General features: G+C 39.9%; 1 protein-coding gene across 1 annotated transcript in view; it reads left to right on the top strand.

The window, feature by feature from the left end:
* LOC132974096 (EGF-like repeat and discoidin I-like domain-containing protein 3) overlaps positions 1 to 12,602 on the top strand; it is a 108,724-nt gene that overhangs the window by 70,227 nt on the left and 25,895 nt on the right. The window contains exons 6-8 of the mRNA XM_061037903.1: positions 3,256 to 3,411; positions 4,382 to 4,526; positions 5,395 to 5,579. Coding sequence (XP_060893886.1) covers positions 3,256 to 3,411; positions 4,382 to 4,526; positions 5,395 to 5,579 — 486 coding nt within the window. The remainder of the gene's footprint in view (positions 1 to 3,255; positions 3,412 to 4,381; positions 4,527 to 5,394; positions 5,580 to 12,602) is intronic.

Genomic DNA, 12,602 nt, shown 5'->3' with positions numbered 1-12,602 from the left:
CTAACACGCTGAACTATTTCTCAAAGTAGTGAATACTGTTCAGAGAGAAAACTGGTTATATCACACCATGCACACAAGTGCTATTGTCTTTGGAAAAAAAAAAAAAGAAGTCGCAGAATGAAAAGTATTTGATGTAAAAGGTTTTTCTTCTACATCTTCTCTCGTGCATTTTACCCAGAACACTTCATACACAGGAAACTGTGTGTTCCAGGAAAAAAAAGAGGAGAGGGTGAAATGGTGAGAGGGTAACAGTTCAACCTAAACTTTGTCTTCGAGGTTGTTGGTTTTTTTTCTAGCTCACTTTTGCAAAGTCTCTCGACTAAACTGAAACAGCACATGCTTGATGCTACGGGCATGCAACTCTTTTTTTATGTTTTATCTTGCTTATTTTCAGTTTATGAAACTTATGGTTTATATGTTTTGTTATAAAGATGCAACATACACAATGTAGTGTTAGACCGGCCATGCAGATTTTGGCAATTGTCTGAATCCAGGTAAATCAGTGGATTTGACTTAAACATCATGAAGCTGTTTATTGTAACAAAACAACAATAGCAATAGTTACAAAAGTTGTAAGAGGACAAATTGAAAGTATTTGCATTTGCCTCTCACAGTGTTGCATCTTTTTCAAACTCCTGAGACAAACGCTGCTCATTCAAACACATAAATGCATCATTATAAGTACTCAGGTGAAAGACATACGTTCTGAGTGCTCATTAAAAATGTGAAGGATCGCCCCAATTACCCCCCACAGTGGCCTTTTAGTGACAGCCTCTAATTAGTGTGAGAAGCATCTCTCTTTATGAAGAAAAAACTGAGCAGAGAAGCTGTGAAGGAGAAGGAGTGGGTCATTACTGCTGTGAGGCTGTAAGAGGCTTGATAAGTTGATTTAAGTATGTTTGAAATAAGTGTAAATGAGTCTTGCTTCTACAAATGGAAATTATAAAAGGTAATCCTCCCTGCTTTAGGTTACATTACTCCATTAGTTCTTGTCACTTCGGACAAGGTTAGTGTACATAAACAGAGTTTTTTTTTTCTCTGTCTGGCGCTGTAATAGTCAATTGAATAATCTCTAATGTCCTCAGGAGACACAGCTTAGAGATTTTCATTAACAGAAAAGGAGAGCGTAACTTTGTGGGCTCAGAATTCCTGTTTGAGCTTCTCCTCTAAAATATATTACTTGTAAATTGCCTTATTTCATAGTAATGCTAACATTTCTGCAGCGGAAAATGAGCTCAAGCAACCTGATATACGCTCCTGCATGTGCTCACAAAGTCAGTGAAGTTAAACTTGGATTCCTCGAGGATCAGCTTTAAAGTGGTTCATGTTCTTAAATAGTAACCAACTTTACGAACATATGTTGAGCTGTGGTCTTGTTTGTCTGCAAAGTTATGGATTTTTTTTGTCTGAATGCAACATCTTTTAAGATTAAATGCAACCTTGAGGCACACTAGTGCAATTCTGTTTTCTTATCTCTTCTTTAGGCTTTAGCCATTCAAAGTAAATGGTCCTTTGCATAATACTCGCTCAATACTGTATTATTGCTTCCCTTCTGTTCTGTAGCTATACAGCACTAGACAGCTGTGTCTTTAATATTTAGTCAGCGGGAGAGCCAGACGAGCTAAAGTCTCTTTTTTTTTTCCTGGAAATGAAGCAGCTTTAGTGCCAAAATGATGAATGAATAATCGTCATCACCGTTTATTTACTTCATCTGTTTTGTCACCGACTATAACAAGAGTGTTACACTATTAAAATAGCTCAAATAGCCTTGTGTTATCCTGCCCTACTTTTTTGTCATTATGAATATTCACTGTAAAAAATGTCAGTGTGTATGTGCATGTGTCTGTGTGGCCAAAGTGTGGGAGTAACCCGACCAAGATTCGCTTGTTATAAACCAAAAGGCTTCTTCATGTTGTCGCTGTGAGCTCAGCTCTCATCATCAGCTGTAAAGAAAACAACAAGTTCTCTAGACTTACAAAGTGAGTATGAGGGAGTTTGTTTGTCAACCCGCAATGAGACCCACTGTGTAAAGACCCAAGACTTGTGAAAAAGACGAATGCGGATCACATGGGATCTCTCATAGGTCCTTTTGTGTGAAGAGACAAGAAGGAACAGCCAACACTTACAGAATAGGCGGAGGCCTGTCAATCAAACCAGATCTGAGAGAACTGATGGAACGGGTAATAATCATTTAGGAGCCATCATTCAGCAGCCTTTGGTGATTCGCATTTTAAGCATTGTCTTCAGAGTATATAGAATATAATAGTCACTTAGTTTAAGGACATAAAGTAAAGAAACATGCTTTTTGGTTTTTTTTTTGGTTTTTTGGGCCTTTATTGTAGAGATAGGACAGTGGATAGAGTCAGAAATCAGGGAGAGAGAGAACAGGGAAAGGAGCCTGGGCTGCCCGCTTGGAGGACTACAGCCTCCAAACATGGGGCGCGCACACTAACCAATGCGCCACCAGTACACTGAAACAAATGCTTTCATGTAAAATTTAAAGTTTGTGCTCTTTTAAGGATACATTAATTCCATTATTTCTAAATGATGTAACATACACAAATACAATTATAATAATCTTTATACAAAACAACTGAAATGGAGTTAACAAAAAGATTCATAAAAAAAATAAATTAAATCAATACAGATACACATTTGAAGCAGGAGAAGAGAAAAGGGAGGTAAAAAAATAAGAATGAGAATGATGTGAAATGATGCACAAGACACATATCAAAACCCACCCGATGGTGTCGAAATCCCAACCCTGCCACTCATGCTGATGCCTATTTGTGAGAGGAAATATGTGAAAAAGGTGCAGCTTTATTGGAAGCCTCTATATCAAAGTGCCCTGCCAGTGACAAACATGTCAAATCAAACCTTAAACTGGTGCGTAACACATCCATCGTGCTCAGATAATAACGATCCCACTGTGTGCGCTTGGCACAGGATCTATGGAAACGTTCATCTCTTTCCTGTTTTTAAGAAATCCCCTTTTCCTCTTTGCTCTTCAAGTAGCTTTACATTGGCACCGTATTGACATTCAGCACAGGGCTGGCAGAGTGGATCTGCAGTGTGAGGATTGATTTAATGTTCCTGTTCCATCTGATCACGGACTTTGTGAATAAGATGGATGGCCCTGACAGAAAAGATACATGGCAGTGCAATGATTCCCATGATTTGGACTCGCACACACAGACACAGACCCACACACTGAAATGGAAATTTACTGATTTTGTGTCTTTTTTGACTCAACAGATAAACCTTCAGAGGAGAATGAGGGTCACAGGACTAATTACCCAGGGTGCAAAGCGTATCGGCAGCCCGGAGTACGTGAAGTCTTACAAAGTAGCCTACAGTGATGATGGGAAGACCTGGAGAACATACAAAGTCAAGGGCAAAGATGAGGACATGGTGAGTCACACACATGGGCACACACATTGTCATCTCTCTACTCTTTCCCCCCTAATACATCCAAAGACACACACACACACACGGCCACACTCAAACACGTGCACACACAGCGACTAGAGACCGAGTCAAGGGCAGGGTGGAGGACATGATGAGATGGCTTTTTAATTAGCTTGCACACACCGGGCCCATCTTGCTGCCCCTTTACCCCCCTCCACTTTTATGACTTCTAGATTGAATTTTATACTATTTGGGGATGAACAGCCACCAAATAGGCCACACAGCGTTCTATCATTCTTGACAGCAAACCGCCGCTGTCCTCCGTTTGGCAGTGCTACGAATGACCCCAACCTCCAGTCGTGTCCTCAAATTTATAACATGGAACAATGAGTCAGGACTTGGATATTTCCTGTTATCAGTCTGGTGTGCTGTCCCATTTTTCTTTCTTTCATCAGAGGTTGCAACTGTAAGAAAAGCTAAGGAAGTGTGTGTGAAGTAGCTACATGCCCTGATCCTTGTCTAGTATAAGTTGGGGATTTTTTCCCACATTGACCTGTAGCCATCCTGTGACAGCTTCCATTTTCTGTTTCGCATGAAAACACACTGCTCTATATAGCCTTGCTTTCTCTGCCTCCGTTGCGCTCACACACGCAGTAAATCAGTCACTCAGACCAGAAGGTCTCTGTCAGACTATCTCAGGTCATTTGGATAAACCACTCCAGAAGGTATATTGGTGTAATTGGAGCACTAATTTAAAACACACCACTGTTCTTATAAATTATGGCCTCAAATGGTGCGAGAAATTATCTATTTTTCCCTGTAATTCTAGCTCATTGACCTTGAATGACAGCAATTTGTTGAGTGTATAGTAGACACTAGAGACAGCGGCAGATAGACTGCTACATTACAGCATAACTGATGTTTCACCATCCTCTCCGCCCCCCATCTGCTGTTATTTCATCCCCTGCAACAGATTTTCAGAGGAAACGTCGATAACAGCGCTCCATCAGCCAACTCCTTCACCCCTCCTATTGAAGCGCAGTACGTGCGCATTTACCCACAAGTCTGCAGGAGGCACTGTACCCTACGCATGGAGCTGCTTGGATGCGAGCTAACAGGTGAGTGAGCAGAGACTTTTCTGACTGTGAACATAAAACATAAAAATACTTTGGTATGCCTCCTGTGCAGTTATTTCTTTCTGCATTTGTTAATGTGACAACAACGTTGACAAATGGATTTGTTTTATGCCTCCCTGCAGTCAGAACCGAGCTCTTGAACACAATATCTTTTGCATTGCCTTGTGGGCATTCATAAGAATTTCACACAAACGCCCAGCGTATCACTGTGACCTCATATCATTCACATTTTTGAGATTACAATAACTCTGCCAGTTCTCTGTTCAACCACAGTGGCCCTGAAGGTGAATCACAAAAAACATTTGGGAAAACTACAAGAACATGTAACGGAAGACGTCAAAATAAAAAAAAAAAACACGACAATATATATATTTTTTAAAAACACAAGGATATGTCACATAATACACCAACATGTTGTTTTGTTTGTGAAATAATGTTGTGGTATTAATGAGATGTTGCTGTAGTTGGTGAAATGCTGTTGTATTTGAGAAATGTTGGGAAGTTGTCTAAAAGTTGTGTTTGACCTTCAGGGCTTCTTGTACTACTCTGTTAAACAGTCTTTAAATGAAGACCTCATGTATCTGTAGGATTTAGTGCTCTAGAATAAAATTAATCTCCATTCATTCCCCCAAAAAGACACCTTAATACCCTTTATTAGATTTCTTCAAAGTCTTCACTGTTTATATTTTAACAAGGACATGGATGGTATCTGCGAGCGTGTCTCTCAGCCTAATTAGATTGGCTGGGGGAGAACAACCACAGGGCGATAATTCAAGTATTATGTGGGGGGGAAGAGGGAGTGTAAGGTCACAAAGGTTACCCAAAAATCTGTTGTTTTTGTTGTTGCCAGGCTGCTCCGAACCACTTGGAATGAAGTCAGGCCATGTCCAGGACTACCAGGTCACAGCCTCCAGCATCTTCAGGACTCTCAACATGGACATGTTCACCTGGGAGCCTGGCAAGGCCCGTTTGGACAAACAGGGCAAGGTCAACGCCTGGACAGCTGGACACAGTGACCAGTCACAGTGGCTACAGGTAAGGATGCTATCAGAGCTGGATCTCTTATCTGTTGTCGCTACTGTAGAGATTAAATCATTTTATTAGCAGGAAAATGAACAACAGACCGTCAGGTTCTTGCAGATAGCTGCTTTTCGCTCTGCTGAAGGATAAGCTCTCACCTCCCTGGCATAGTAATTGATGATGTGTTCGGCAATGCATGCCAATGGATTCAATTACATTTCACAGGGTAAGGCTTCATTGATGTTTACACTGTAAATTGTAAAGGAAATTAGATCTTGACATACTACCTCTATTAGCTAGCTCTCTATTCACCGAAAGCGTCAGTATTAGTCAGTCACTTTTACTTTAACGCCCACGCTGCCTTTTTTTGGGAAGAGTTTATCTGTTATATGTGGCTGCAGTTCAGAATTTCTATTTCAAAACAGCTAATCTATTTGTTTAAAACAAAGTATAGCTGAAAATGTCTACTACAGGGAACAAGGCATGTCTCTAAGTGAACACCCCGTCGAACAATAAATGAGATTGAGTGAGGCCCAAGGAGTTTAAAATACATATCAATCAGGCTCAATCATGCCCAGTATGCCCTCACATATGGCCTCCTGTAATAGATTATTGTTTTTGTTCTTTAAAGATAAAAGCTTTTAAATGCTCTTTGCTTTTATAGCGAGAAACCACGTCTCACCGCAAGCTATAAAACTGATAACATTGAAGAAATTGCGTTTGGGAACATCTTCTCAGGGAATTGAACATCAGAGGGATTTCTTTGATTTCTTGGCCTTTCTGCTGCACTCGCTCCACACACACCACCTCCTGAGCGGTGACACAGTTAGCGCTCTGTAGTCACACTGTGTGGTCGTTATTAGATTGGTCAGGTTTGGAGTCAGATATGTTTTTTATTAGGCTGAAAGCTTTCTGCAGAACGTGAGGGTATATGCAGGGCTGTGTGTCGGAGGAGACAGGGTACTTAGGCTGGCCCTGTCCAGGCCGGGGAGCTCGGCTTTAGCAAAATTGATTGCAGTGGGTAAAGGAATACTTGTGGTCTCATATTACATGCAGTGCTGGCAGGAAAGGGGAGATGCTGTACGGCCGGAGTAAGAAAATCAATGGCTTCCACTGCCAAGGAGCATTTCTGTGCACACAGGAATATATACTATATCTGCCTCTTGAGATGTAGACAGTAAGAGTTATATACTGTGGAGTGCTGTTTCACATTTATACTGATATTGCTGTATGCACTGACCTATCTTTAGATACTATATTGTGTGCATTTTTTTTAACTCCCACAGTCAGTGTCTTCCTTTACTAGTAACCATGGCAAATAATTGATTCTCAGTGACATCACTGAATGACTTTAAAGCTTAAAGATTAATAGAATTAATCAGCCTTAATGACAAATTAAGTATTCCTATTAATCATGACGACTGCTCTGGTGTGCAGTGGAAAGTCTGCACAGACACTAAATGTCAGACTGGATTTCTTGATGCATTACATTAAACAATATATCATTTTTTTCTAATGCCACACTGCATTCTTGTGTTTGATGTAGTAGCAGTATGTGTATTATTTGGTGTTCTTTGTAGTTCTCTAAGAAATTGTGTTTTCTTAAAGTAAAAAAAAAACAAACGAGGCAACGCCTGCGGGCTAGTTCAGGCAGTCAACTCGAACCAAACTGATTTCACATTTGACATGCGTCATTATCCACAATCACCTGACAACACCTTCTTCCAATTAGCAGTCTATTTAAGCTGCAAGATTTCCCCTCTCCTCCTCTGCTCTTTCATTCCCAGCTCTGAAATGCACCAGTACTGCACTCTCGCTAACAGCCACCTGTAGGCTCCGAGAGGGGGGTTTAAGATATCATCCCATCACTCCTGAAATTTCTGCATGTAATTTAAAACTGTGAGGAGTGATTAGATTGGAACCTAGACAGCAAACACAAACTATTTTCCGCTGCAAAAAATATTGGAAACAAATACTTATTTGAGTTTTTTACTGAAATAATCGATTCCCCTTTTTAATTAGTTTGCAAAAAATGGACTGATAAGTTTAAGTGTCACCTGCATATAAGCTTCAACAAATCTAGATGTGTTAGGAGCCTGGGGCTAAGCCAAAGTTATTCTGACCAGGCTGAAGATAAAATTACACAGCAAGACAAACCAGATACTTTCAAGATGTTTCCAAGAGAGAGCTGAAGCTGTCAGACTGCGCTGCCAAGTGTTCCAGCTGGCAGTAGCTGATTACTTGTTTATGCACATTAACATGTCCACGTAGCAAAGAGAAATTGCCAGAGAGGCCGTATCTACTTTTTACTTTCACGGAGTGTGTGTCAATGCAACGCAGGGTTTTCAAATGTTATGGCAAGTGCTGTTCCAGGAGTGTGAAGAGTTTTGTGGTGGATTATGGCAGACACTCCCCAGACAAAGAAATAAACAAGGTTGTGTGTGGAGGTTTTTGTGTATGTTTTGCAGTCAACAAGCTACTTAGCAAGGACTCACTTTCCTGAGTCAGGATGTTGACACATGTCATTGTGGATATCACCAAACAGAAGGTGGTAATAAGTAAAAAGTTGAGAGCAAAGTGTTACATTTAAAAACACCTGGATTCATCACATAATAGTATGTTTTTTTCACCCTTTCTCTTTGCTCTGCTTTGACGTTCACATTCGTACCACTGATGAGACACTGATACATCATTCAACACTTTGTAAAGTCACAGTGATCTGAGCTTATTTGGCAAAGCTCTGATTTAATGAATGATATCCAGCAGCATGTTTCACTATGGGCATTAGACAATGTTCACTATTGAGAGAAGAATTGTGCAGGGAATGAAAGCCTCTTGACACTGTAACAGTATCAATGTGAGGACAGAAAACAACATTTGAATACTTTTATCATTCATTCAGTATTTGAAGTCTATTCCTCTACAAATGCACTTCTCACCTCAAAGATTGTTGTTAATATGAAGTAAACATTTCTCCAATAATAAGAGCCTGGATGTAAAATAGGACTTTCTGTCTTCCCTGAGCCAGTCAATATTGTCAGACTAGTAATCCTTTGACATGTAAAGATATTTGAATTAACTAAACATCGGCATGTTGACAATGTTTTCAAAAGTATTTTCACACCCCCACCCCCCCCCCACCCCCCCCACCCCCACCCCCTTCAAATTGTACACATACCCTGGCAAAGCAGATTAAACAATTCTACAAGAGATGTAGAGAGAGATTCACTGTTTCCTGTGTCCATCTTTAAAACTTTGCAGACTCACTTCCTGTTGTGTATTTCGTTTAGAGAATTTCACACAGCATCCAAACAAGCAAATAAAGTGCTGCATACAACCATATGCATACTGTTTTCCTAAGAAATAGCCTGTTATAGTGGCACTTGGGGTTCACCAAAGAGACAGTCAAAAGGTTTTTACATTTTCAGATATATACCACAAAAGTGTAGCCCACTTTACTTTTTTTAAATATTTCTCTAGAAGTTCACTGCTCTATATCTTCAGTATGACGGTAGGAACTGCATTAAATATTTAGCAACAACCAGAAGAGTGGGAAGAAACTGTATAAACAACAAAAACACAGACAAAGGAAAGTAATATGTCCAATTAAAAAAATCCAAATTCTGTAAATTGCATTCAGTATAACCCTTATGATAAATAGCTGTATAGTACATAAGGGTGAAGTATGGCTCTGTTTTTAATCTAATATGTTATCTACACATACCTTGTAAAGGCGTTCATAGTGCAAAATGTATCACTTCATTTGCACCTTTTCCATTTTAATTGGGACTCAAAGGTTACAGAACAAGCTATGAAATTTATTCCATACCGGGGCTTCATTTGTTTTTTCCGGTCTCCAAGGTTTCACACCCAATTATCTCCTTTAAGTGATAAATATGTGTGCTGTGTGTCTGTGGCACCCTGATAATCACCCCTCCTCTGATGATGCAGAGTGAACTCAGACTTGTGTGTAAACTTTGGGAACACCATTTGGCCCGTACGCAGATGATATGCGGGTGCTAACATGAAATTGAGCATGGAGTCATTGTGACATACTTGTGAACACCTTCGCATGTGTAATGTAGTGCAAGCTGTAACGTGACATATTTTTGTGCCGACAAGACGTTAGCGTACCTGACCAAATTGTCAAAAAATTAAAAAGAACGACATTTTGTTCCTGTAAACATCATAGGAATTTTAATAACCAATCTCCTGCTAAAGTGGCAGCTGTGGCTCAGTGGCAGAGTCTGTTTTCTCTCGACCAGGCGGTTGAGAGACGCCACCCCCTGCAGCCACATATCTAATGTTTCGTTGGGCAAGACACTTAACCCCAAATTGCTCCTGCTGCTTTATCAGCGTTGGCTAATTCTTTTTTTTTTTAAGATTTATTTTGGGGCTTTTTGTGCCTTTAATGGAGAGATAGGACAGTGGATAGAGTCGGAAACCAGGGAGAGAGAGTGGGGAGCGACATGCGGGAAGGAGGCCACAGGCGGGATGCGAACCCGGGCCGCCCGCTTGAGACGACCTCAATACATGGGGTGCGCGCCCCAACCATCACAGTCAGAGCTGTATGAAGCCTGCGCTGATGGTGGTACAACTCTAACTCGCCTGGATACACTTCTTGATTATCAATATAAGAATTTATTACCCCTAGTGACATCTGGAGAGGCGTGCAAATGAATGGAGCGTCTGATTATTGGCAAAGTGGAGATACACTCATTCTGAATGATTACCGTGATGGTCATGGTGGATTGATGCTCAGTATTTTTGATGATGAAACTTAGTTTGAGTTCAACAGACACACTGGATTAGCCCCAGGAGTCCAGATGAATATTATGAATGGGTGTAAGAATGATAAGTCATGCTTCCACAAAATGTGTAAAAGCTGGCAGTCCTCAGAAAACAGCTCAGCTGTTTGATAGAACTGGGTTGTGACCATTTGTTTGCTGTCATTGCTAAACATCCTTCAGTACAAGTACAAGGAGGTGGTTGAGACACCAAATTCACACTTTGTTGGATTTGAGAAAATACGGATTTTTACCCACTGAGGGACCTTGTCAAGTATGAGGTATGGTCTCGAAAGAACCTGCAGGAAAACGAGTCATCCACCTGCAATGAGTAACTATGTTGTAAAATATGTTGTGGATGTGGAGTATTTGATCACAGCAAAATGGTAAGCAATCCTAGATGCTATCAACTTAAAACAAAAGCTTTTCTTAATGTATCCACTTATGAATGAACACTATGCACAAGCTTAGTCTTAAAAAGGAGATAACATGCATGATGATGGATCCTGGTAGTTGTTGTATTTTAACTTTGTAATCAGTGTATTATAGAAAGATTTGTACGTAATACTGAAAATAAGCCTAGTGTTATCAGGGGGAAAGGAGGGATTCACAAACTCAAGTGATTTCAATAAGTTTCTCCATGGACACTATTTTTGGAACTGTTCAGTGTAAAAAAAAAACCTTTTTGAATAAAAGACTTGCATACTTAATGAACACCACAAAGGTTGGTCGACAGGGTCATGGAGAGGGGGGCTGATAGTTTTCATACTCTTGATATTCACATAAGCACTTGTAGCTTTTTACTAACAGACTCTGGCTTAATTTAATCTAAGATAGCTGAATATGTTTAATACATGGTCGAATTTCTATGAACAAAGGACGTCTTGGATCCAAAGTCTTCTAACACCAAAGATTGCTGCAGTAGTTATACCGCAGGACATTGCCAGCTGGGCAGAGAACAAGCAGCACTTCAGATGGATGCCACCCAACACTTGATCTGGGATGATCAATCTTGTACTGGCCAGCTGCACTGAGTCACCTTCTCCTTGTCCTGTGAGTGACGGAGCCTTTTCTGTCTCATTAATCTCATTAAAAGTTACTCAGGGCAAACCTTAATCTGTCAATTTTGCTCGACTGAGTAAGCAGATTTGTTGCTTTGTACTGCAACAATCAGATTCAAACCCTTGCAGACCTGAATACTGCAGCATAACTAGCTAAGCAGAAAAAGAAGTACATTCTGCAGAAAGAGATGTTTTGAAGATCGTAGTATAGTACTGAGTGGCACTGGAGAAAGAAATGTAGAAACAGTTAAAGTCAAGGGAATTGCTTTTTAGAGAGCAAATTGATAATTTGAGGCATATAACATAAATTAATTCAATCAATTCTGTATTATACCTTTAGTCTGACTTCAGTCCAACCCATTACCACACATTTTTCCTTTTTTTATTTTTTATTTTAGGGCAAATAGATCTCTTTTACATAAAAGTATACATTTATGTTTTTGAGTGAAAAAAAAATGAAAAAGAATTTATATCATTTTGACTCTTTGACTTATCACAGAGTGTTATATGTCTATGTCTAAGTATAAGTTTAGTGAAGATGCTGTGTTTGAATCATTTGAATTTTGTGAATGGCAGCAAATAATCACACCTGCTGCCCTCTGGGGTCAAATTGACCCTGTCCGGTTTGACTGTAATTTAAAGAATATAAAGTGGATTCTTTACCCAATTCTGTGTTACACCTTTAGTAACAACTTCATTCAAACACATTAGCACCATTTTTTTTATTCCATTTGAGATTTAAGGCCAATAAGACCTCATTTACATGCCTGCATGGTCTGTAAATCTGTATATGCACTGCATTTTTGGCACATTTCCGATGTTTTGAGATCACTCTGGCTAGGGCAGAATTTGCACCTGTTTTTTTGGGTGATGGGCCAGGAGGGGCAGCTGGGTGAGGGGGAGCTGCTGCAGAGGCCAAAAAGACACCTACTATTTTAACTAGTGGACATCGAAGCACTTATTCCTTTACTAGTAAACTGTAAGTAAGGTGAAAACTGCTCCCCCTAGTGTGACTAGTTGACATTTTAGTTACTACTAGTTAACTAGTAAACATTTCCGAGCCTATGGCAAGCCCTTTTAACATTGTGGAATAACAATAATTGCTTTTTGACATGTTAGAATTCCAAGCCGACATATCCACAATGTCATTTTCAACTCAATTCTCACTAATAATGTTCATTCTTGATATC

The sequence above is a fragment of the Labrus mixtus genome, chromosome 5 (genome assembly GCF_963584025.1).
Source record: "Labrus mixtus chromosome 5, fLabMix1.1, whole genome shotgun sequence".
In the NCBI taxonomy this organism is placed as follows: domain Eukaryota; kingdom Metazoa; phylum Chordata; class Actinopteri; order Labriformes; family Labridae; genus Labrus; species Labrus mixtus.
This window is presented reverse-complemented; position numbering and strand designations above follow the sequence as displayed.